Genomic DNA, 27,764 nt, shown 5'->3' on the forward strand with positions numbered 1-27,764 from the left:
TGTCAAACTGTCGCCCATTGTCAGTGACTATCGCATTGGGAATGCCGAATCTACAAAGGATGTTCTTCCACACGAAGTCTTCTATCTTTGCCTCAGTAATGGTTGCCAAGGGTTCTACTTCGGCCCACTTTGTGAAGTAGTCCACTGCAACGACTGCGTAACAGACTTTGCCCTTCCCTGCCGGCATTGGGCCGATCAAATCAAGTCCCCACTGGGCGAAGGGCCAAGGGCTGATCATAGGAGTAAGAGGCTCTGGAGGGGAATGAGGAATAGTTGCATATCGTTGACATTTGTCACATGAGCGGGATACTTTGATGGCATCCTGGTGGAGTGTTGGCCAGTAATATCCTTGGCGAAAAGTCTTGTGTGCTAGGGACCGAGATCCAGCATGATCTCCACAGACTCCCTCATGTATTTCCCGAAGGACGATTTCCGCCTCGGCAGGCGTAAGACACCTTAAGTATGGCAGGCTAAAACCTCGCTTATAGAGTTGATCATTGATGATCAGGTAGCGGGTAGACTTGTATCGAATTTGCTTACCCTGGACTTTATCATTTGGGAAGGTGCCATGAGCAAGGAAATTATAGATCGGGGTGATCCAACTATCCCCCTGTTGTAAGTTGCATACTTCTGCGGCCATGGTGCTTGGTGTTGCCAACAGTTCGACATGAATTTTTCTTCCAATCTTGTCTTCCACAGCTGAGGCGAGGCGAACCAGGGCGTCTGCATGACTGTTTGCCGCTCGAGGAACTTGGGTGATCTGGTAGTGGAAGTGCTTGAGCAAAAGTTGTGTTTGCGCAAGATATGCTGCCATGGAGCTGTCCTTAGCATCAAAGTTGTTGGTAACCTGGTTGACCACTAATTGGGAGTCACTGAAAATATCAATTTGTTTAACCCCGAGGTGTTTGGCCAAACGTAATCCTGCTAGAAGGGCTTCATACTCGGCCTCATTGTTTGATGCCTTGAATTTGAAACGAAGAGCATACTCTATTGCTACTTTGTCGGGCGTAGTCAAGACTAGTCCCGCTCCACAGCCCTGTTGGTTGGATGGGCCATCAACATACAAACTCCATGCTGAGGTCGTTGATTCTACCTTCTGAGCTTCCGATGGTAATGAAGCTACTGCTTCAGGTGTAGAAGCAATGTCAACAGGATATGTGAAGTCGGCGATGAAATCTGCTACTGCTTGGCCTTTTTCGGCTGGTTTTGGTTGGTAGGAGATGTCAAACTCACCCAATGCTATCGCCCATTTGATCATTCGTCCAGACGTGTCAGGACTCTGGAGTATCTGTCGAAGAGGGTGATTGGTAAGCACGATGATGGCGTGTGCTTGGAAATAAGGGCGAAGTTTCCGAGCAGACATGACCAATGCTAGAGCTAATTTCTCAATGTTGGAGTATCGTGTCTCCGCATCTTGTAGGGCCTTGCTAGCGTAGTAGACGGGCCGTTCGACACCACTGTCCATTCGAATAAGAACAGAACTGACTGCTGAAGCCGAAACCGATAGATAGATGATGAGAGTGTCACCAACTTCTGGTTTGGAGAGCAGAGGGGCTTTACTCATGTACTCTTTGAGGTTCCTGAATGCCTTGGCACATTCCTCCGTCCATATAATGTACTTCTTATTTCCCTTGAGTGCTTTGAAGAAAGGAGCACATCTGTCTGTGGCCTTAGAGATGAATCTGGTTAAGGCTGCCACCTTGCCAGTAAGGCTTTAGATGTCTTTTGAAGTTATTGGCTCTTTCATGTCGAGGATTGCTTTGATCTTTTCAGGGTTAGCTTCAATGCCTCGTTGGCTAATCATGAAGCCTAAGAATTTGCCAGAGCCCACGCCGAAGGCACATTTGTTGGGGTTCAACCTCATTCGATACCTCTTTAGAATGGTGAAAGTTTCAGATAGGTTGGTGATGTGTTGGTCAGCATGTTTGCTCTTGACTAGCATATCATCAACGTAAACTTCCATGCTCCTCCCAATTTGTTCGGCGAACATTGAATTGACCAGTCTCTGATAAGTTGCTCCTGCATTCTTTAGGCCGAAAGGCATGACTTTATAGCAATATAGTCCCCTGTCAGTAGTGAAGGCCGTGTGTTCTTGGTCTGAGGGGTTCATGAGGATTTGGTTGTATCCTGAATAAGCGTCCATAAAGCTCAAGAGCTCACACCCTGCCGTAGAGTCTATAAGCCTGTCAATAAGAGGAAGAGGGAAACTATCTTTCGGACACCCTTTCTTTAGGTCGGTGTAGTCAACACACATCCTCCATAAGACCTTTTGAAGCGAAAGACTTTCTTTGGTCGGATTTTTCCTAACAAGGACCACGTTTGCTACCCATGTCGGGTAATTGACTTCGCGGACAAAGCCTATGCCTTTGAGTTTTTCAACTTCTGCTTTCATTGCCTCGTATCGTTCAGCGTCATAAGATCTTCGCTTCTGTCTCACCGGCTTGATCTTGGGGTCAATACTTAAACGATGACAGATGACATCGGGAGAGATGCCTGGCATGTCCTCGTATGACCAGGCGAAGACTTCAGTGTTCTCTTTCAAAAAAGATATCAATGCTAACCGAAGGGGTGGTGACAATGTGGTGCCAATATTCACCATGCGGTCTGGATAATCTCTTGAGATAGGTACCTTCTCCAACTCTTCAGCAGGTTGGGCTTGCTGGGTGAAAGAGTCATCTCGAGGATCATCGGGTTGATTGTTGCTATCAGGAAGATCCAAGTTCGCTTCATCTAGGCTGGTCTTTGTGACTTGGTCATGTACAGACAGGGTTTCCTTGGGTCCGGGCAAGTGTTGTTGCTTAACTGAAGTGTTGTAACATGATCGTGCACTAAGCTGATCTCCTCTGATGTAGCCGTTGCCATGGGGGGTTGGAAATTTCATCAACAGCATATGCGTGGATACCATAGCCTTGAGATCATTGATGCCTGTGCGCCCAAAGATGACATTGTATGCCGTTGGGCAGTCAACCACTAGGAAGTTAGTGGTAATGGTAGCCGTGTAAGGGCCTGTACCAATAGTAAAGGGTAAATGTATGCTCCCTAAGGGTTGCACGATATCACCGGAGAAGCTTATCAGAGGAGAAATCGAGCGATCGAGCAAGTGTTCAGCTACACTGAGTGCCCTGAAAGCTTCGGCAAACATGATATTGACCGAAGCCCCTGTGTCTACGAGGATTCGTCGAACATCAAAGTTGGCTATGTGAGCCTCCACGATCAATGGGTCGTTATGAGGGTAGATGATGCCTCTTTCCTCCTCAGGGTAGAAACATATCGGATCCCAGTTAGGTTTTTGATACTTCCCTCCCCTGATGTCTTCCACGTGAAACACTTGGTGACCAGGCTTCAGACTTCGTTCACTGTTTTTCATGGCCCTATTGGAAGATTCAGATATAGGTGTGCCGCCACTTATGGAATATATGACATTCACCTGGCGTTGGTTACGGTTATCCCTTTGAGGGTGAAGAAGGAATTGATCAATTTTTCCTTCTCGTGCCAAAGCTTCAATACGATCACGGAGGATGATACATTTCTCGCTATCATGGCCGTTATGCTCATGGTAGCAACAAAACATGCCCGCGTTATTCGGGGGCGTGTAATCTGGGTGCCTCGGCTTTGGCTTTGGTATCAGGTGAGCGATGCTGGGGTAAATGGCCGCGCATGTGGCATTCAAGGGCGTGTATGTCTCATACCTTGGGGTAGGGGGTATCTTGACGCGGGTTTGACCCACTGCATTGACTGCCTGGGGGCGAGCGTTATTGTGGCGATACCCTTGGTTATCGGGATAGTGTCCCTTACTCTTTTTACTGAAAGGAGAGTGGTGAGGATGGAAATCCTTCCTCTTGCCTTAAAATTGATATGTCTGTTGATTCAGTGAAGCATTATGCAAGGCATGGGGAGGTGCCACTGCTGTTTGGAAAGTCGAGGTCTTCTCATTTAGGTGAGTCTGGCTTCCACCTCCCACTTGTTGATAAAGGATGGTTGTAGGGGGTTTCTCCTGATATGTCTTTGCCTCGGCAGAGGCATGGTTATAAGCCTGCGCCATCACCTCAGAGTAAGTCTTCCAAGTATTGGCATTGATCATGTATTTAAAGAAACAATCACGTAGGCCTGCCGTGAAGGCTTTGAGGGCAGTCTTGTCGTCTGCCTCGGCACACCGGGAGTATTCATGGCTGAAGCGGCCAGCATACATACGTAATGACTCGTCTGGCTTCTGGCGGATAGTGTACAAGTCATCTGCAGAGTGCAAGCGATCGGTTTGGAAAATGTGTTGGGAAACAAATAGTTTCCTCAATTCCTCAAATGAGTCTACCGTCTCAGGTGTAAGACGACAATACCAATTTAGAGCTCCACTAGAGAGGGTGGAGGGGAAGAGAAGACATCGCTCTTCGTCGGTGTGCATCCGGTATGCCATGGTGGACTCAAAGAGGTTAAGGTGCTCAATCGGGTCCTCTTTTCCAGTATAAAGTTGCAAGCCAAGCTTTTGCTTTGTCTTTGCTTGAAGGGGGGTGTTGAGGATCCTCCTTGTAAGAGGGCCAGGCCTGGGTTGGTTCCAGTCAGGTATTTCAGCCTGACGTTCAGCCTTCAACTTGTTTACTTCCTCAAGAAGTTGTAGGACAAGGGGGTCCTGAGCGGAGTTATGTGTCACTGGAGCTTTCTTTCGTAAATCTCCATCTCCTCTTGGAATTAGGAAGGTTTGATCAAGGGCATGTGATTTTTCCCTGGACTCGCTGTACTGGCTTCCAGGGTATGTCTGTCGGAACACCTCTGAGTCCCCTGTACCCTCATGTCTCTCTGGGACTTGTTGCCCCTTCCCCAAATTGGTGGCCGGCTTGGGCCGTGGCAGGGGACCGAGTCTCTCAGAAATCCTTGGGTCATTAATCTTTGAGCTTATATGGATGGAATTCTCTCGACGTTGCTTCAGGAAATCCCGACAATCGCGAAAGACGGCTTTCGATCCTTCTGCCCCTTCAGCAAAGAGGTGTCTCCCTCCACTTCTCATGGTTTGGGTCGAAGCAACTGGGTTAAGAGAAGCCTCATGTTGATTATCAAGTCGAGGGGTAATCTGTTCCCTATCAGGGATATCTATGTCGAATGCATGTGACCCTCCATGTTGGAGGGCACCCAGTTGATGGTTGACTTCCACGGGGGCAACAAGCTCGCGTGTCTGAGCTTGCCTAGCTTCGTGGAGTGTCTCGAAGAGCTTCTCATATTGCTCCTGGAGGACCTCATTCCTCATTGCTATCTTGTTGTTCTGAGCTTCCAACTCATCGACTTTAGCTTGAAGAAGAACTCGTTTTTCTTCCTTCTTTCGTTGTTTCGCACTATGTGCAAGGGGGGTGTCATTCTGTGTGCTGTGGCTTCCTTCGCTTCCCATGTTGGAGAGGGATGCCTGATCAAAAGAAAGTGTACGAATGATAGAAACCAGCTTGACACAGCTGAAGAGAGTAGGAATAAGTGTCGTTTCCCACAGACGGCGCCAAATGTTGATGCACAAAATCAGCGAAGACTTTGGTACAACAGAAAGTGTCAGGTTTTGTGACCTTCGCTTGGTTGCTTCGGTCACTAGTGAGGATAAGTACGTAAATGAATAGAGACAGAGAAGCAAACACAGGATGTACGTGGTTCACCCAGATTGGCTACGTCCACGGAGTAGAGGAGTTCTCATTAATTGTGAAGGGTTTACACAAATACATAGGTTCAAGCTCTGGTTTAGTGAGTTCTAGTGAATAGTTTAGTACAAAATGACATTAGGCAATATTGTGGGGGAATGACCCCTATTTATAGAAAAACTTGTAGCTTTGTCACATTGACTTGTGTCATGTTATGATTGGTTCTTGATGTCGACACGTGCTGCGCTCTGATTGGCTTCTAATCTTGACACGTGTCGAGTAGTGATTGGCCTCCTGGTCGGAGGGGAACTCTTCTGGGTCCTTGACAGTATAGCGTTGGCCGGTGCTCGGTAGTTTCGGGATTGGTCAAGTATGGTACAAACAATTTATATATATAAAAAAAACAAATTGTAATTCTCAAAAGTCATGTGGGGTGGGATGGGAGGGAGAGAAAAAGTCTCTCTTCTTCTTTTCTCTTCTTCTTCGTTAGAAACAAACCAGAACTTCATTTCCAGTCTCCAGAAGCTGTAAAATGCAGATTTTCTTTCCTCCTTTCTTTGGCCTAGGCTTTTTTTTTTTTTTTTTTTTTTTTGTGAAAAATGAGAGCCTGTGCTGCGATAGAGCAGGGAAACCCAAAAGGCTAGAAAACCACATGGAATTTCATCACTTCCAACAAGACCGGAGGGGCTGAACCACCGCCTGGGCTTGATTTCCTGCGAGGGGAGGGGTGGCCGCCACTCCTCGCCCTCATGTAGCTTTGCCACTGAACCACGGTTATAAAAGGGTAACCGTTTACCCATTTATTTTATATATGTAAAATTAACACAAACTATGTTCTCTATCGGACAAAACTTAGATCAATGTTATTGACTATAGTGCATGGTTTATATAGCTAATTATAATATAATGTAGCTCGTTATATATATTGTTTGTACCATACTTGACCAATCCCGAAACTACAAGTAAGATTCAAGTGAAATGGATACATTACTTTGTGCATCTTCATTTGGCGCCGTCTGTGGGAACGACACTTATTCCCACTCTCTTCAGCTTTGCCAAGTTGGTTTTCACCATTCGTACACTTTCTTTTTACCAGACATCCTTCTCCAACATGGGGAGTGAAGGAAGCCACAACATACAGAATGACACTCCTCTTGCACCTAGTGCGAAGCAACGAAAGAAGGAATGAAAGAGGGTTGCTTTTCAAGCTAAAGTCGATGAGTTAGAAGCTCAGAACAATAAGATAGCAATGAAGAATGAGGTTCTTCAGGAGCAGTATGAGAAGCTCCACGAAACTAGGCGTACTCAAATACGCGAGCTCGTTGCCCCTGTGGACATTAACCATCATCTGGGTGCCCCCCAACACGGAGGGTCACCTTCCTTCGACATGGGTATCCCTGATGAGGAGCGAGCTAATCATCAAAACATTGATCAACATGAGACTTCTCTCAACCCAGATGCTTCGACCCGAAGTAGAAGAAGTGGAGGAAAACACCTCCTTGCAGAAGGGTTAGAAGGATCGAAAGTCGTTTATCGTGACTGCCGAGACTTCCTAAAGCAACGTCGAGAGAATTCCCTCCACATATGCTCGAAGATCAATGACCCAAGGGTTTCTGAAAGACTCGGTCCCCTCCCACGACCTAGGCCAGCTGCCAATACAGGGAAGGAACGACAGGTCCCAGAGGAACATGAAGGTACATGAGACTCTGAGGTATTCCGACAGACTTACCCTAGAAGTCAGTACGGCGAGTTCAAGAAAAAACCACACGCCCTTGCTCAAACTTTCCTACTTCCAAGAGGCGATGGAGACTTACGAAAGAAAATTCCAGTGGTACATGACTCCACTCAGGACCTCCTTGTCCTACAGCTCATTGAGGAAGTAAACAAGTTGAAGGCCGAACGTCAGGCCGAGATACCTGACTGGAACCAACCCAGGCCTGGCCCTCTCACAAGAAGGATCATTGACCACCCCTTCAAGCGAAGACAAAACAAAAGCTTGGTTTACAACTCTATACTGAAAGGGATGACCCAATTGAACACCTTAACCTCTTTGAGTCCACCATGGCATATCGGATGCACATCGACGAATAGCGATGTCTTCTCTTCCCCTCCATCATCTCTGGTGGAGCTCTAAACTGGTATTTCCGTCTTCCACTTGAGACAGTAAACTCATTTGAGGAATTGAGGAAACTGTTTGTCTCTCAACACATCTTCCAGACCGATAACTTGCATTATGCAGATGACTTGTACATTATTCGCCAGAAGCCGGACGAGTCACTACGAGAGTATGCCGGTCGCTTCAGCCATGAGTATTCTCGCTGTGCTGAGGCAGATGACAAGACCGCCCTCAAGGCCTTCACGGCAGGCCCACATGATTGTTTCTTCAAGTACATAATCAATGCCAATACTTAGAAGACTTACTCTGAGGTAATGGCACATGCTTACAACCACGCATCCGCCGAAGTAATGACATACTAAGGGAACCCCCATATGGTTAACCTCTATCAACAAAAGGGAAGTGGAAGTCAAGTTCTACCAAGTGAAGAGATATTGGCCATTCAGACACCCATTGCATCATCTTCTGCCTTATTAAGCTACTCGCTAAGTCACCAAACGTATCTGTCTCTTGGTAAGAGGAAGAATTTTTACTCTCAGCAAGCCCATTACAACAAGAGAGATAAAAGTTCGTATCAAGACAACCAAGGGTGAACGTACCGTCAACTATTATGACTATGGGGCCAAGCCTCACTATTTCAAAGTGGAGGACTAGGTACTGAAGGAAATGCTATTATAAGAAGGCATACACATTACAAATGTTTTGACTCTTAACCGCTTGAGATCTTTTGTCACATAAGCCATTCGGCAAATATTTAAAGAAGAGGGAATTCAGACAACTTCTTCTGAGTCTTTTGCGTTTTTAACACTGGAACACTTGGTCTACGCTGACCTACCCTTATACTCCAACTCAGAGCTTCAACATGCGTACTTTGACACAAAGTATATGATACTAAGTGTTACAACCAACATGGTTCACATATCAAAAACATGGATCCCTTCATGTATAGCAAAACATTCATAAGCATCACTTATATCAATCAACATAAACATTATACATTCCAACACATTCATACATAAACATCATACATTCAAACACATCCATACATAAGTCAACTGTGCTTCGAAAGGGTTCAACATACTTTGTGTCTTCGACACTTGCTACAATGTGCCTCGACACCTTGTCCTTATTCTCACCAGAGGTGATGAAATGTGAAGAAGGAACTCATCTTCATGCCACCAACCAGGTGATGAAATGTACAACCCGTACTCTCCTCATGCCACCAACCAGTTGATGAAATGTACAACCCGTACTCTAATATCATTTGGCAACTTGCCACTCATGCCACCAACCAGGTGAAGAAGGAACTCATCTTCATGCCACCAACCAGGTGATGAAATGTACAACCCGTACTCTAATATCATTTGGCAACTTGTCACTCATGCCACCAACCAAGTAAAGAAGGAACTCAACTTCGTGCCACCAACCAGGTGATGAAATGTACAACCCGTACTCTCTTTCATGCCACCAACCAGGTGATGAAATGTACAACCCATACTCTAATATCATTTGACAATTTGCCACTCATGCCACCAACCAGGTGAAGACGGAACTCGTCTTCATGCAACAAACTAGGTGATGAAATGTACAACCCGTACTCTCCTTCATGCCACCAACCAGGTGATGAAATGTACAACCAGTACTCTAATATCATTTGGCAACTTGCCACTCATGCCACCAACCAGGTGAAGAAGGAACTCATCTTCATGCCACCAACTAGGTGATGAAATGTACAACCTATACTCTAATATCATTTAGCAGTTTGCCATTCATGCCACCAACCAGGTGAAGAAGGAATTCATTATCGTGTCACCAACCAGATGATGAAATGTGATGAAAGGTGATGAAGGAACTCACATTCGTACCATCAACCAAGTGATGAAAGCAACTCATCATTCATTCCACCTACCAGAAGACGGGTGGTACAACTTGTACATGTGAACTCCTAGCATTCATAAATAATAAAAAACCATCAAGCTTGACAACTCAACTAGGGGAGCACTTATGCCCAACAAGAGTTATAGTCACCAACAAAGTCTTATTGCAAGCCAACAACAACTTCAGTGCATGGCATACGAAGATCAAGCTATTCAGCCCTATTGCATCTGCTTCAGACATTTCCCTTCTGCAACAATGCAAACACTACAACTCGTAGAAAACTTCACACATTCTTGATCAAGACAGTATGAAACAAAACCAATTTATGGTGCCAACAAAAACTTCATCAAATGAGTTTAACCACAATTCTCAAAAGCTTCACTCTTGATCAAGATAGTGTGTAGCAAAACCAATTTATGGTGCCAACAAGAGCTTCATCAATGGAGGGCAACCATAATTCTTAAAAGCTTCACACTCTTGATCAAAGACAATGTGAAGCAAAACCAATTTATGGTGCCAACAAAAGCTTCATCAAAGGAGTTCAACCATAATTCTCAAAAGCTTCACACACTCTTGATCAAGACAGTGTGAAGCAAAACCAATTTATGGTGCCAACAAAAGCTTCATCAAATGAGTTCAACCACAATTCTCAAAAGCTTCACGCACTCTTGATCAAGACAGTGTGAAGCAAAACCAATTTATGGTGCCAACAAAAGCTTCATCAAAGAAGTTCAACCACAATTCTCAAAAGCTTCACACTCTTGATCAAGACAGTGTGAAGCAAAACCAATTTATGGTGCCAACAAGAGCTTCATCAATGGAGGGCAACCACAATTCTCAAAAGCTTCACACACTCTTGATCAAAACAGAGTGAAGCAAAACCAATTAATGAAGGGCAACCACAATTCTCAAAAGCTTCACACACTCTTGATCAAGACAGTGTGAAGCAAAACTAATTTATGGTGCCAACAAAAGCTTTATCAAAGAAGTTCAACCACAATTCTCAAAAGCTTCACACACTCTTGTTCAAGACAGTGTGAAGCAAAACCAATTTATGGTGCCAACAAAAGCTTCATCAATGGAGGGTAACTACAATTATCAAACCTTCAAAGCAAATTCAAGATTGTTCGAAGCAAATTCAATTTATATGGTTCATCCAAACCTTCGACTACTACAAGGTGTGGCTTGCATCACAATCTCTCACTCAACAGTGTGGAAGCAAAATTTGTATATGTTGTCTCTCCCACATTTTCAAATTTCTAGTTTCCTAAAAAAAAAAAAAAAAAAAAAAGAAAGGAAATTCAACAAAGCTTCATCAATGGATGACAACTACAAATTCTCAAAAGCTTCACACTATCTTGATCAAGATAGTATGAAACAAAATCAATTCGTGGTACCTAACAAAGCTTCACCACAAAAGCTTCATCAATGGAGGACAACTACAAATTCTCAAAAGCTTCACACTATCTTGATCAAGATAGTGTGAAGCAAAATCAATTCATGGTACTTAACAAAACCTTCAACTCCAAAGCTTCACCAACAAAAGCTTCATCAATGAAGGACAATTACAAATTCTCAAAAGCTTCACACTATCTTGATCAAGATAGTGTGAATCTAAATCAATTTGTGGTACCCAACAAAGCTTCACCACAAAAGCTTCACCAACAAAAGCTTCATCAATGGAGGACAACTACAAATTCTCAAAAGCTTTACACTATCTTGATCAAGATAGTGTGAAGCAAAATCAATTCATGGTACCCAACAAAAGCTTCAACTCCAAAGCTTCACCTACAAAGCTTCAACTCCAAAGCTTCACCCATAAAAGCTTCACCTCCAAAGCTTCACATATAAAGCTTCAACTCCAAAACTTCACCTACAAAAGCTTCATCCACAATAACTTCACCTACAAAAGCTTCACCCACAAAAGCTTCACCCACAAAAGCTTCCCCCACCACAAAAGCTTCACCCACAAAAGTTTTCCCCACCACAAAAGCTTCATCCATAAAAGCTTCCCCCACCACAAAAGCTTCACCTACAAAGTTTCACCTACAAAGCTTTACACTATCTTGATCAAGATAGTGTGAAGCAAAATCAATTCATGGTACCCAATAAAACTTCAACCTCAAAGCTTCACCTACAAAGCTTTAAAAAATATATATATATATATATATATATTTTTTTTTTTTTTCGGAAATTGAAAATTCAAAAATTAAAAAATTCAAAAATTCAAAAATCGAAAAAAAAAATTGCCTAGGCCTCCTCTTCTTTGGGTTTAACAACTTTCATAACAAATATATATGAACAAGGAGTTTTGGGCTACCACTTAGAAAGGAAATGCCTCATTCGTCAACTCCCTCGACCGGAGACTTAGGGGACTTCTACTATGTGCTACTGTACCTTGATACTCGGAAGGCTCACGACCACTTAGTGACTTGGATTTTTCAAGTCTCCAACTGAGAAGTTTTCCTCACTCGGGAAATTAAAGGAGCACTACCTCAACCTACATGCTTCACTCACAAAACTTCAACATACAAGCTTCAACAAAAAGGAAAAATTCAAAGAACTTAATGGAGAAGGCCTTGGTGTATTTAACACAATACGTTGAAATGAAGCAAAGCTTGTTTATTGATATCTCCGATAAGTTACAAATATGTACATATACATGAATCAAAATAAACAAACAAGAGGGAGCCTTCATAAAGGTTGCTCAGGAAAAGTCTCAGCAGTCGGCAGAGCCCCAGAAAGAGGAGGCACCAGAGGGTGATTATTCGAAACCTCAGTACTAGGCAGAACCCCAGAAGGAGGAGGCACCGAAGATTGATCATTTGGAGCTTCATTACGCGGTACAACCTCAGAAGACGAAGGCAATAAATGTCTTTGAAACAAACCCACAAACCTCTGATGATCAAGTAAAATATGACCATCAAATTCCTGCAGCTGGTCGAGCTTCCTCTTCATGTTTGTAGCATAGTCATGTGCGAGCCTGTGCAACTGTTTATTCTTATGCTTGAGCCATCTGATCTCATGTTTAAGACTTATCACTTCAGCCGCCAATGATTCAACTTAGCGGGTTTGAGCAAATAGGCGTTGGGCCATATTAGACACAGAACCTGCACACTGAACACTGAGAGCCAGAGAATCCTTAACAGCCAACTCATTAGACCGTTTGGAAAGTAGTTTGTTATCTTTGGGAGTGAGAAGGTTCCTAGCCACCACCGCAGCGGTCATATCATTCTTCATCACAGAGTCCCCAACGGTAAGATGACCAGTAGGGGATAAGAATGATGGGCGTCATATGTTGTCTTGAGAAGGCATGGCTGCCTCTTCACCAAAGTTCAAGTCAAAACGACGGTCGGATGGGCCAGACATTCTCATAAATAATGAAGGAGAAATGAGGTGCAATAAATCTCTGAAGTAAGGAGAAAATTCCTACAAGCAATAACTCTCTGAATGTACTTCTTGCACACAATTGGTGCCCTTATAAAAGAAAGGGCAACCGGGCCGTTGGTTCAAAAATCGAAGAGGCACCATTCTTTGGATTCCGAAGAGGCACCACTTTCCACATACGAAATCAGCTCCTCAAGTACTACAGATAACTTTACCAAATATCTCTGACAAAGTTTAGACACATAAATTTTGAAGGTCCAGCTACCCTATTATTACCCACAATGGTAAAGGAACAACACCACTGCTTGAATAACTGGAAAGTCCATATGTGTGTCAACCTCTGTGCTCCATGGCAAGACAGACTGACAAAAATGCCCAACATTTACTCACATTCAAGAAAACACTCCCAACAAGATTGCTTGCTAAAAAATCGAAGAGGCACCGCCCTCCAAATCTCTAGAGCCAGACTCCCAACATGATTACTTTCTCAAAAATCGAAGAGACACTGCTCTCTGAATCTTAAAAGTTAGACTCCCAACAGGATTGCTTTCTAAAAAAGCGAAGAGGCACCGCTCTCCGAATCTTGAGAGCCAGACTCCCAACAGGATTACGTGCTAAAAAATGGAAGAGGCACCGCCTTTCAAATATCGAGAGCTAGACTCCCAACAGGATTACTTTCTCAAAAATCAAAGAGGCACTGTTATCCGAATCTCAAGAGTCAGACTCCCAACAAGATTGTTTTCTCAAAAATCAAAGAGACACCATTCTCTGAATCTCGAGAGCCAGATCCCCCACATGATTGCTTGTTCGGAAACCGAAGAGGCACTGCTCTCTGAACTTCGAGAGCCAGATTTCCTTGGATAAAGCTTGTCTGCAATCTTCACACGCAACATCAGCTTTCCAAATACCACAGACCACTTTTTCAAAGTGCTCTGACAAAGTTAAAACACGTGAAGCTTGCAGCTCCCACTACATTGCTATGACCAAGAAGGGTAAAGGAATAACACTACTACTTGTTGTTAGGGAGACTCATATATATGTTGACCTCCATCCTCCACAGCTAGGCAGACCTACAAATAATAAAAAATGCTCAACTTTTCTTCACATCCAAGAGGGCACTCTCAGCAGGGTCTCTCAAAATACTTAGCTTCTTTTCCTCTCGATAATACCTTTGCAAACAAGCTACACCAGAGCAACAGTATCTCATATCATTAGGGTTAAAAGCAAGAGTATCCCATATCATGCTTTTTCCCTGCCTTTTCCTTTGGCCTTGTTCTTACCTGCAAGACAAGGAGAAAGAGAACAATCAGTCAGCACTTGGAATCAAGCTTCCAGTCAGGAACTGACTGCCTGGAACCCCTTGCCTGATTACTTATCTGGCATTGCTCTCAAGTACTCATCTTCAACAGCTTATGCTTCCAAAGAAGATACCACATCTGTCTGAGGAACATATAGGGCAAGTGAGAATGATACAAGGAAGCATGTGGAGACAAGCGTAACAGAACATGTGCCGATACACCCACTACTTTGTCAACAGCAAAAGTATCTCATATCATCAGGGTCGAATGTATTCTAGATTTGATGGACTTGTATTGACCCTCAAATTGTTGAATCGGCCTTATACTCTGGTGGAAACCAGAAAACCCTCCAACCCAATACAAGAATAAGCCTGTGGAAGTTACTTCTTCAAAAGCAAAGGTATCTCATATCATCTCTTCTCCATTTGCTTCTCCTTATCCTTGTTGCTGTTTACGGCACAAGGAGAAGGAGAACAATCAACCAGAAGCCGAAGTCGAACCTCTGATCCAGGTTGCTTGCTTGGAAGTCTGATTGCTTACCTTGTCTGTTACCTCATTCGATAAATCTCCTAACTCGACGACTTGGGGGACTCCTACTATAGGGTTTGTATCGCACTTGATCAAGCTCGAAACTACAAGTAAGCTTCAAGTGAAATTGATACATTACCTTGTGCATCTTCATCGGTTAAAGATACTACCCCTGGATAGAGGAAAAGTACTTCTAGAGAAGATGCCACATCTACATATGAGACAGATAAGGCAAGTGAAAATGATATCACACTTCGGTACTTAGAAGTTTCGTGATTACTCAATGACTTGGATCTTACAAATCCCCAACCGAGGAACTTCCCTCACTCGGGAACTTAGGGGAGCACTGTTTCTACCATACTTGACCAATCCCAAAACTACTGAGCACCGGTCAACGTTATACCATCAAGGACCCAGAAGAGTTTCCCTCCAACCAAGAGGCCAATCACAGCGCAACACGTGTCGACGTCAGAAGCCAATCACAACACGACACGTGTCAATGTCAGAATGAAACTAGAAACTTTGTTCTATAAATAGAGATCATTCTCTCACAATATTTTCTAATATCATTTATACTAAATCATTCACTTGTACTTACTAAAGGAGAGCTTGAACCTATGTACTTGTGTAAACCCTTCACAATTAATGAGAACTCATCTACTATGTGGACGTAGCCAATCTGGATGAACCACGTACATCTTGTGTTTGCTTCTCTGTCTCTATCCATTTACATACTTATCCACACTAGTGACCGGAGCAATCTAACGAAGGTCGCAAACTTAACACTTTATGTTGTACCAAAGTCCTCGCTGATTTTGTGCATCAACATATATTATGTTAATACTTTACATTATGGGTTAAATAACCCAAGAATACTGTCTTCTAAACAGTTTTCGTAACCCAAGAATACTTAGCAAATATTATATTACCTTCATTGGTAATAGTTAAAAATATCGTCCGTAAACTATTATTTCAATTATTGGAATGGTATAAGGACTTTCAAAATTAAAATACGAAAATATATGATGAATGTACCGTACCTATAACGGTGTTTAATTGTCAATAAAAAAAGAAAATTATGACAATTTTATTTTATTTTTTTGAAATTTCAAGTTGTTAAAAAACATGTAAACGAGTGAAAAAAGGGTAATGGTAAGAAAAAAGAAGATAAATGGGTTTAAAAAGGTAAACGGGTATTAAACGGTTACGGTTAAATGAGTATGCGGTTATGGGTATGGTTAACCGTTTGTAAACGGTTATGGGTATGGTATAACCGTTTAGACAATTACCCAACGAGTAAACTGTTATGCTGGTATGAGCATAAACGGTTATGGGTAAATAACCGCAATTATTCGCCCGCCATAACCGTTGTCCATCTCTTGCTGATATCGAAGCTTCTGGGGACAACCCGCATGAATTTATGAGGTAATTGATGATGAAAATTTGTTGGCTTTCTGGGATTTTTGAGGTCCTTGGTTGGTTAAAGCATTTCAGATGCGGCTGGCATCTTTGAGATGTAGATTCATGTGGATTGGTGTTGGGTTGGTTTTTTGGGCATCTTTGAGAGATGCATGTTAGTTTCAGAGAAGGTGTGAAGCAGACAACAGATGAGGGCGAGCGGTCCTAGCTAGTCCGCCACTTTTTAAGGGGTCTCGCTAAGACCTCTCAGTGAAGCATTTAGTTTGAACGAGTGAGACTTAGTCTCATTAAAGTGAGTCCTGGTGCACAACAAACACAGACTAACATTCTTAGCTAAGCCAAACCAGTCTAATAAAACTTAGGAAAGTCAAACAAACACACCCCTAAAGTTTCTAGCATCCTCCAGTCCATGAAATTTAAATTAAAAGAAATATATAGTCATAAAAAAGTGACATAATTAATCATGAAGATTGCCATATCAGGCCCAGCACTTGAAGACATGAAGCATGGGTTCCATGAAGATTGCCAAATCAGGCCCAGCACTTGAAGACATGGAGCATGGGTTCCATTTTATTAGTAATTTATATTATCCATTTAATTTAAGCACGTTGGAAGTTGATGGAAGAGTTGTGCTTGGGTTTCACGTGTTTGTGTCCATACGGTGATTGTGTGGCCTCACTGATTGCGATGACTTTATGTGAGGGTTTCGGTGCTAGTATGTCGCGTTTATTGTCTTTATGACAATTATGTTTCGAGACTTCTAGTTCTAGTGGTGTAGTTAGTGTGGTAGCCCTAAGTTTAATTAATTATTTGTGTTTTGTGCGAATTATCCTTAGATCAAAGAATTGGTCATTGGAGAACATGTACCCAACTTCTTGTAATTGGCGGCTGTCTAAAAAACCAAAAAGGGAGGATCAAACTAGCAAAGCATGTTTGACATGTATCTAGTATTTGCTTGGCAACTAATAATTTGGTTTCTCAAATCTCTCTCTGTCAAACCTTTTGGGAATACAAGGTAGAATGTGGGTCGGTTTCTTCTTTTCTTTCCTATGGGATCCTAGGTTCTCTTACAATAAGCAAACTCAATGTAGTTAAGTTACTAATTAGATGGAAGCCATTCATGATCAATCCACCAATGAGAAAACCTTCGGTAGGGCATATTTAGTATGGCAACTCTCACACTAGGTAGGATTAGCAAGAGATCAAGCGGAACTAAAATACATAGAATTTTATATTTTTGTAAGAAGTGTCCAACAGACAACGTGATCAGAGAGATCCATACCCAAGTTTTCCTCCTTCACTAAGTACAAGTTATGCAGGATTCGGCATAGTTTAAGGCAATTAAGAAAGTGATTAAGTACTGTATTAATATAATTGACAAATCTTGACTGGATTTTTTATGATAGGTGAAGAATCTTAATAGCAAGTCATAGATTTCATTTGAACCTACCATTCCTTCATTCAGAGTCTTAGTCAACAATTCCATAAATTAAACTAAGACTCTGAATGTTAGGTAATGCCACTTTAATCATGTGAGATTTGGAGCAAAAGTGTGGCGTTGGTTTTAGTTGAAGTAACACATCAAGATCGGATGTTACAGATTAGATACTGCATTGACACTGAGGTGTAAAGCAAATTATTAGACATATCCACATTCTTCCCATGTTCCGTTCGTACTATTCCATGTTGCTTATCAGAAACTTTTCAGTGTATCGGAAACATAACTGAGTACATTTAGTGCCATAATACAATTGGTTAAAAAAAATTCCAAATTTTTAACCAAGTGTATTATTACACTTGCAATATCAGATCGTGTTTCCAAAACACTGTAAAATCTCTCGCTCGTTGTGGGTCGATGTTGTTGTTTTCCATGCATATGCATGCACGTACCCAACGTTAATTACAATAATATTCAAATCAGAAACATCTTTTATTTTATTTTATTTTAGGTAATCTCCCCGGCACTAATTTGTAAATCCAAAACTTTGAGCTCACGTCATTTCCTCATCATCATCAACGTAGCTGCACTGTGAACTTAGTTCTTTCGAAAACGCATGAACAAAAATAAAAACTCTTGACCAATAAAGAAGTTGAAAACTTATAAATATATTGTTGCTAAAACGATTGACTAACAACAAAAGCAGTCAACAAACTAGAAAATCATGGTACATAGGAACTGGAAGCTATGTTCTCCAATACGATTAACTGCACTTTTTTTAGAGTGCGATTATTTAATGATCCTTTTTGTACAACAATTCAATATCATAATTTATAGGGTGTGTGAATTCACACACTTTTTTTTTTAGATCTCACACACTCTTATTAATTTTTATCCATTAATTTTATTCTTTTCATTTGATCCGACGTTCAAAAATTGAGAGGGGTCTGTGAGAGGTAAAAGTATGTGTGGATAGCATTACCCAACTTACACGTGTTGGAGAATAAGATTATATATTGACATATGACAAAATAATATCAATTAATATACTGGAGTTTCTGTACTCCTAATATCACCGAGGTTTTTTTGTACCCAACATCTAATAAGAGGTGATTAAGTTGGGAACAATATCGGTAATATTAATATTGAACCGTTCTTGAACCTATAAAATTTATCAATATACTAATGATATTGCAACTTTCAATTACTTTTCTACTTGTATGAAAATATCAATATTATTATATTCCAATCCTTGACAGAGCTAAGAGTTTTGAATAATGGGGTCATCATATCAACCAACTCATGCCAATATACCGAAAGTTTATGCTAATATATGTCGACAACTACTATTATTTTGTAGAGACTTGTCGAGAGTAGATGCAGGATACTATAGAGTAATTGAAGATGGCAAAGACTTGTAAACTAAGATATTTCATCGAGCGCATAGTGCACACAATAGAGTTGCACACAAGAAGAGAGAGAAAAATAAGGCAAATATGATAGAAGAAAATAGAAGAAGTATGATGAGGAAGAGGTTGTGATTAAGTTTGTCTTAATTATTTATAGAGGTCAAAACACGAACAAATATACATACGATTTTTGAAATTGTAACTTAGTTTCCCGATACCGCCCAAAAAAAATTCCGAATTTTATCTCATATCGACGGGTTTAGTTTTCTTCCTTTAATCTCACTTTGTGAATAAAATCCCTTATCTTCCCATGCACCTGTAACCATCCCTTTCAAATCACACCACATTACACATGAATCACATGATATAACATGATCTGTTATCAAATATTTGTTTTTTTTTGGCATTTCATGATTTATTTATCACGTATGCGGAGGGTGTTGTGTGATATTCTGGTAGCCACGTTTTGACGTGGACCCTTTGACAATACCTCTTTTAATTGTAGCAGACAAGTGTTTCTCATTATCGTTTCGAGTTTTTGTTTCTTTTATTCATCCATTTTTCTATAAACATTCAGCATTGCACCGAAAATTTTAATAGTACGAGAAAATTTTATTGATAATAAAAAATATTACAATTAATCAGATGAGACATAAATCTTATATCTCATCATTTTTTTTATTTTTAATTTAATTAAAAAGTCATTACTCATGTTATGAAATGGCAATGATATAACACTTGCTTTTTGAGTTGAAGTTTCATAAAATTATAGGGTACCATCTTGCTTAATTGTAACAAATGACACGCGACTTTCTTCTGAATACTCAAATAGGAATAATTTTCACACTTTTAGTTTTTTCTTCTCATGCATGCTATATGTTTGTTTTTTTAGCTTTTAGATTGAATAAATGAATAGAAAATTTAAAGACATAAATAAATACAGATGTGTAGAAGGGAAAAAGAAAACATTTTCCTATCAAACTAACGTCGCATTAATTTGACTTTGAGATCTTCCCAATTACCACGTTAAAATTCATGTAATATGCTACAACATTAATAGCAAAGTTTCCCATAAAATAGGTAAAAAACTGGTGAATTGCTTCTCAAAATATGAAGTATTAAAGAGTAATGTTATATAAACCAAATTTTATATCAAGTTTGTGAATCATGTGATGTGTCACTAATACAAAATAAGCATGTTAATCGACGCTTAAGTAATAACTTAATCATTAACAACCGCGTTATATGGTTTACAAAATTTAATTTAAATAATTAATCTCTCTAACATTTTCCAATATTAAATATATAGACATCATTAGATCGTATGAGATTGGAAGTACAAGAATGGGGCAAACAATCAAGTTTTACCTACTTGGTCTTGCCCACACCATGTCATGGGCATTGGGCTCCATCTACACGTCTCATTGCAAAACGATCGTCTCAATTTCTTGTCGTATTTTTAAATATACGAAACCAAGTTAGAGACTTCCGAGTTTGACACCTTCACAATCAAAGACTAAAAATAGTTGAAAAGAATACGTACAATTTTCATCCTTGATTTTTATTGTCCATATCATTAAATATTAAAAGTCATATCCGATTTGTATTATGATTCCTAAGAGTGTTACTATTTGAACTATATTTTCCGACCACATTGAAGGAAAACAATAAAAAAAGTTAAAACAACTTATCAGAGTTTTTATCTTATTCAAGGAGTCAAGTTTAGTAGTGTAGGCTTGTAACTAAGAAAATCATTAAAGTGATTAGTCATAGTGAAGTTCGAGCCAGGTGGGTAAACATGTTTTGAAATTTGTTCACAAACCACTGTACAGGGTGTGAGGTCGTAATAACCACACACTATGCTCATGAACAGAGCTGAAAATTTCTTTTAGTGGTGGTGAACTTAACCTCTAGTTATTGAGAAAAAATTCATCATAAGAAAATATCCTTTATACTTTCATTGCATTTTTTTTTCTTTCTCAAACTTCATTAAGCCACAACCTGTAGGAATTTTTTTTCAATAATGGGCTATTTAAGAATATAAGCAAAAAGTAGTAAAATTATGATATATTCAAGCTACATATGTCTTTTTATTTATACTCATTAATATGATCAATATGTTATTTGCACCTTCTTAATACCGTATTTCTTTTTCCCTCACAAAACTCCACTGGGGTTGCTGCCCCCATTAAACCTTAGCTGTCTCCGTTCATACATTTGTTACTCGGGTTAGGTTGGGTTTGGGAGTGAGGTGCTTAAAAAAAAGCACCCATGATACCTATGAAAAAAAGCTGTGAGGGTTTTAGCTGTTTGGTAAACTGAGAAAAAAGGCTTATTTTGGAAGCTGCTGTGAGAATAAGCTGAAATCAAAGGAAAAAGTTGAAGCTGCTATTTGCAGCTTTGCAAAACTGGTTTTTTTTCAAAGCACACGGAGCTACCGTGCTCCTTTAATGAAAAGACCTACTATCAGACTGTTTTTTTTTTTTTTCTAAAAGCACTTTTACAAAAAAATTTATCAAACACTCTACTGATTTATTTCACAGCCGCTTATTCTCACAGCACAGCCGCTTATTCTCACAGCAGTTTTTTTTCAAAGCATAACAATACCAAACCAGCTCTTAGTAAGGCACCGCATTCTCTACGAGTGGGTAGCAAACCAACTATCTTATTGAAGGAAAAAAAAAAACTAATAAAAAGTTTGAAAGGAGATATGGAAGACCAACTAATCAGTTTAATTTTCATACGCCCAACTAATTTATCGAGTCCACATCTGAGGAGAATTCATATTCTACTGTCCTATATACATAATTATTTCATTGAATAACTTTTCAATCTATCGATATTAAAACAAAATTAATTCCTTTAATTCTTCCCTTTAGTAAACCCTAGACCTTCTTTCCACACACGAGGACACGAATCCTCATCCAAACACACTATGTACGAGGCGGTCTCTATATAAAGAATTTTTTTAATGTGCCGAAAATAAAGAGTTGAAATATAAATACTCGAATGAGAATTCTTTGCAGATCTTCTTTGTGAGGATTCCAAAATCTTCAAATCGTGTCCGTTCATCGTACATAGTGTGGTCAGTTTTCGTCAAGTTCTGTTTATGTTTAATTTTATATAAAAATATTTAAAATACTTTATAACCGCATAATATACGATGAACGGACACTATTTAAGGATTCCTAGAATTCTCACAAAAATAATCCGAAAAGGATTCTTATTCATAAATACTCCCTCCATTGACAGTAAGTGACGCAACACATCGATTTCTAAACTTGCTCTAGTTTAATTATACAAATTTTTACAAACTTTGTCGAGAGAATCTTTCATTGATTCGACACCACATCGATTCTTTTGTACCGTGAAGATTTGCTTTGATTGCAAACTATTTCTAGGATGTTGTTGGCTCGAAAATTTGGTGCTCCGACAAGAAGAGTGAGGATTCTCGTCGGATGATATTTTATGAGAATCTTAGAAATTCTTAAATTATATATGTTCATCGTACATTATATGATCAAAATTATTGTAAATTTTTTTATTTAAAATTGAATATAAACAGTACCTGACGAAAACTAACCGCATGATGTATGATAAACGAATGTGATTGAAAGATCATAGGATGCTCACTCCTCAGACAAAACCACACGTAAGTTTCTTGGATTTTCGTAAGGTAATTATTTTTTTCTTTTTTTTGAACATCACTTTAATGAAAGAGGTCTCAAGTTTAAATTCACAGTTTTTTTTTCTTACCCTTCCCTAAATTAATAAATAAAATAAGGATTGGATGATTGGATCATGAGCATATATACAACTCAATATCGAGAGGTTTTTCATGTGCCATGAATTCCGCCAGTATATTAAGCGTAGTAATACAATTGATTGAAAATTTAAAAATGAACTAATTTTATTATTACAATTGGAATATTGGGCTACGTTCTTAGCATACTAATAAATTTCTCCTAAAATGTCCTTTAGCCATTGTCCATTTAGAGAAAAATTTTATTGTGACCGGAATACAGGTAGTACACCACGTGCTTTTATATAAATTATGAGAAATTTTATTTTTAAAGTTATTAACATTTTAGCACACATATCCTATCATTTATATAGTAATATATGATGTACCATTCCATATTCCAATCTCACTTCAAAATCTCTCATCCATTTGTACTCGCCTCAAATTTCTCTCTCTCTCCATCTAAATTGGACGACTACCAATCCACTCTTTAGGTCCCCAGTCTCCATGCTCATTCCTCACAATCTCTCCTCTATTTAAACCCCATTTAAATGATTTCTTTCTCTCACTCACCTCTCTCTCAATTTCCACTTGCAGAGAGAGACGCCAAACAACATGGACACCACCAACAACACTTCCTACACTCCCTTGCCGGGGGAAGACCCCTCCGCCGCCGTCCCTCCGCCGACCCATCGGAGACCCTTTAAGGGTTTTGCCGTGATATTCTCCTCCGTCATATTTCTCTTGTCATTTGTCACATTAGTTATCCACCAAGGACCGGGGGCGCCGCCAAAAACAGTGCCAGAACAACCGGATCACCACCACCAATACAGGCCAGCTTCAACCAGTTCAGAGACGAGGTCGTTTTCAGTGCCTCGAGGAAAATTAGAAGGAGTATCGGCCAAATCGTACCCTCATTTTTCAGAGGAAGCTTCATATAATTGGACAAATGCCATGTTTTCCTGGCAAAGAACTGCATTCCATTTCCAGCCAGAAAAAAATTGGATAAATGGTAGGTGCAATTACAGCTTTAACTTTTATTTTTGTTAATCACAAGCTCTCTCCATTATTAATTTTTTATTTTTTTTATTTATTTTCGAGTAACACCAATGGTTTAGTGAGATTTGTGTCCATGATTAGCTTTCTTAATTGGACTTGATTCCAAATACGCTTTTGGACTTTCTTCTTTTGAATTTCACTGTTTAATTTTGTAATCCTAATTATGTTGGACTAATCAAATTTGTTTTAATGTGTAAATCTTGTTCTTTTGGTGGGGGATGCTGGTTTCTTGTACTTCAGATCCGAATGGTAAGTTCTTAAACCAAAACTCCTTCTGTACTTTCTTTTTGTTAGTATTGTTTAACATTTCCTTTTTTATTCCTAATCACATAATTAATTATGATTATTTTAATAAATATCAGAATTAACCATATTGTAATGTTATTTTTGTTATGAAACAATATATGATCTTATGGAAATTGCATGGGATTATTTGATTGATATCTAATCGTGTCTAATGGTTCACATGTTCTGTAGAAACCGTAATTAGGTTAGTTGATTAGTTTAGTGTATTTATCTTTTATAATAAAATGTTTTTTTGTGTGACGATAACTTAATTCGGTAAACTAACAAAAGTGATTATAACTTTTTTAAATTTCTTAACCACTTATACTTAACGTTTGATGTTTCCAACCGTATTCCTGACCAAAAAAAAAATTCGACCCGTCGCGAAATGTGGACAAATCAATCAAGGTGGACAATGGACTAGTAGACAGTTAGGGGCCCGTGTTTGCCTAGCTAATACGTAAACAAAACCCAGCCACGTGGCACACATGTACCCACATGTAGTTCTTTCTAGATGTGATTTTTTGGTATTTTGTAGATGTGATTTATTCAGTAATTTAGCAACATGTCCCATCTGCCACCGTCATTTGGTACTGTCCACAAATAACGGTGGCAGACACAATGCACTCGCCATTCAAACTTACGAACGACGAAGTTCAGTGTATGTGATGGGGCCATTGTGTTTCTCAAGTCAGACATCACATGGTGTCTGGGATTGTCTTACTGTAATTACTAAAATTATTAACAATTTAATTAGCTAAACTTCTATGTTTGTGTAGGGCCGTTGTTTCACAAGGGATGGTATCACCTGTTCTACCAGTACAACCCGGACTCAGCTGTGTGGGGCAACATCACATGGGGCCATGCGGTATCAACGGACATGATTCACTGGCTCTACCTCCCGCTCGCCATGGTCCCCGATCGATGGTTCGATGCGAACGGAGTGTGGACCGGGTCCGCCACCCTCCTCCCTGACGGCCAAATCATAATGTTGTACACTGGCAGCACCAATGATTCCGTGCAAGTACAAAACCTCGCCTACCCTGCCAACCTATCGGATCCCCTTTTACTTGATTGGGTCAAGTACGAAGGTAATCCGATTTTAACTCCGCCATCCGGGATCGGATCCACTGATTTCCGTGACCCCACAACCGCGTGGATTGGTCCCGATGGCAAATGGCGAACTACCATTGGATCAAAATTCAACAAAACTGGAATTTCAATGGTGTACACCACCACTGATTTTATAAACTATGAGCTCCATGATGGGGTCTTGCATGAGGTCCCGGGTACGGGTATGTGGGAGTGCGTGGACTTTTACCCGGTTGCTATAAACGGGTCCAAGGGTTTGGACACGTCGGTAAACAACGGCGGAGTTAAGCACGTGCTGAAGGCTAGTTTGGATGACACAAAATTGGATCATTACGCAATTGGGACTTATTTTATAGAGAATGAGACATGGGTACCCGATGACCCGACTATCGACGTTGGTATCGGGTTGAAGTATGACTATGGAAGGTACTATGCATCAAAGACATTTTATGATCAAAATAAGGAGAGAAGGATCTTGTTGGGTTGGATTAATGAAACTGACACTGAGACTGATGATTTGAAGAAACGTTGGGCTTCCCTTCACGTACGTGATCATTTCTTTGACGTTTCTCAAATCAATATTTATCGGTGCATGATAACTTTTTTTAGAACGTCAAGAACAGTTCTTTATATAATGCACGCTTATTTAGTTTTAGCGACCATATTTTGCAGACCATTCCGAGGACGGTGTTGTTTGATAGCAAAACTGGAACCAATTTGCTTCAATGGCCGGTGGAGGAGATTGAAGACTTGAGATTAAACAGTACCGAATTTACTGATGTTTTGGTTGAAGCAGGAACAGTTGTGCCACTTGATATTGGAACTGCCACACAGGTTTGTCAAGCATTCGAAGATTAATTGGTCACTTCAGGCTCTTCGAGCAATGCTCGAGACTAACTGAGCACTGCTTGAAACCCCTCGAGTGATTAAAAATCTAAAAAAAAAAAATGGGCTAAACGTCTTTAACATGTTCATATAACATGTTTAATTTTTGCTACTCAATAACATTTTTCTTGCCTTAAACTGTGGACAGTTGGACATATTCGTCGACTTTGAAATCGAGTTATTGGACACAGAGGAGAGCGTGAATGGGAGTTCAGGGTGTGGTGATGGTGCTGTAGATAGGAGCACATTCGGACCCTTTGGCATTTTGGTCATTGCAGATGAATCTCTTTCCGAGTTAACCCCGGTTTATTTTCGAGTTACCAACTCGACCGATGGGGACGTCACGACTTACTTCTGCGCCGACGAATCGAGGTTAACTTTGATCTTAATGAATGTCAATTAGTGTTGTCATGTCGTCTCTAACTTTCAGTCTGTTGTTATGTTACATCTTACATGGTGCTTGGTAATGCAGGTCCTCCAAGGCTCCTGAAGTCTTCAAACAAGTTTATGGAGGCGAAGTTCCTGTGTTGGATGGTGAAACTTATTCTGCCAGAGTGTTGGTGAGAATTTCTTTCCTTACCAAATTATATGATCTTAACTAGCGTAAAACTTCAAAGAACACCGCTTTGCTCCTCACCTCGAAGGAGTTATTCTTACTTCCACGTTAATTAAAAAACGTATTTGTGCATACATGCCAAATTGTAAAGGATAGAAGGAGCTTGAAAATGGTGATGATTCTAAATTGTTGGGAGTTGAATGTGTAGGTTGATCATTCGATCGTGGAAAGCTACGCGCAAGGGGGCAGGACGGTAATTTCATCGCGGGTTTACCCGACAGAAGCAATCTATGGAGCAGCAAGGCTGTTCTTGTTCAACAATGCAACAGGAGTGAATGTCAAGGCTACCCTCAAGATTTGGCAGCTCAACTCAGCCTTCATTCATCCTTTCCCATTAGACCAGATTTAATCAGGGACGTTAATTTAATTCTTGCAGCACAAGCAAAACCATCTCCTTCATCACCAGCTGTCATTCATCACTTGGCTGCCAAGGAATCACAAATTTTGTGACAAGCAAAATGTCGAAAATGTGCGTCATTGGTGGTGTTTTTGCTATTTTTTTTCATTGGGTTGCCATTCAATTTGTAGTTAAAGGCATGCCCTTAAGCGATACAAGTCGATTTAGATTCCAAGAAGAATAAATTAATAAAGTTATGCGTTCAATTACTCGACTTGAATACTGCGTATTTAAGAAAAGTAGAAATGCAAATTTCCATTACAATACGGTATTCGTCGTGCCCGTGGTGCATGATGTTTTGGTTGAAGGTGATTCCAAAATTTTGATTCATTACGTTTAAGTCAAATGTGTTACACTGAAGTATTCGTAAAGATATCAATTATTTGACTTGTTTCTTCCCTCAAATTTAGTTTCATTATGTTTTTCGTGAAGCTAATTTTGTTGTAGATGTAATTTGCCGTGTGTTCATTTTGTAGAGACAGAGATCCTCTCCGGATCTTAGTGTCTATAACTCAAGGACTTGCCAATCTGGACTACTCAGATTGATTCTAATGATTTTATTAACTTATTCCGCTGGCCTACCTACACGCAAACAAGGGACCTGAT

At 40.2% G+C, this 27,764-nt stretch overlaps 2 protein-coding genes across 4 annotated transcripts in view; both read left to right on the forward strand.

Moving 5' to 3' along the window:
* Positions 1 to 27,764, forward strand: part of LOC139197612 (uncharacterized) — a 97,865-nt gene that overhangs the window by 6,346 nt on the left and 63,755 nt on the right. The gene's annotated exons all lie outside the window — the stretch shown is intronic.
* On the forward strand, positions 23,251 to 27,367 carry LOC103439640 (acid beta-fructofuranosidase 1, vacuolar-like). 3 transcript variants are annotated; one of them, XM_008378214.4, is made up of 7 exons: positions 23,330 to 23,836; positions 24,124 to 24,132; positions 24,948 to 25,804; positions 25,933 to 26,094; positions 26,294 to 26,517; positions 26,618 to 26,705; positions 26,910 to 27,367. In XM_008378214.4, exons 1-7 carry the CDS (start codon positions 23,440 to 23,442, stop codon positions 27,108 to 27,110), a joined length of 1,938 nt encoding a protein of 645 aa, XP_008376436.1. In that variant the 5' UTR covers positions 23,330 to 23,439; the 3' UTR covers positions 27,111 to 27,367. The 3 variants fall into 3 exon arrangements, with proteins under 3 accessions (XP_070681570.1, XP_008376436.1, XP_070681569.1); XM_070825469.1 differs by lacking the exon at positions 24,124 to 24,132 and having other exon boundaries at positions 23,251 to 23,840; XM_070825468.1 differs by lacking the exons at positions 23,330 to 23,836; positions 24,124 to 24,132 and adding an exon at positions 24,775 to 24,829.

This window comes from Malus domestica, chromosome 07 (assembly GCF_042453785.1).
Source record: "Malus domestica chromosome 07, GDT2T_hap1".
In the NCBI taxonomy this organism is placed as follows: Eukaryota; Viridiplantae; Streptophyta; class Magnoliopsida; order Rosales; family Rosaceae; genus Malus; species Malus domestica.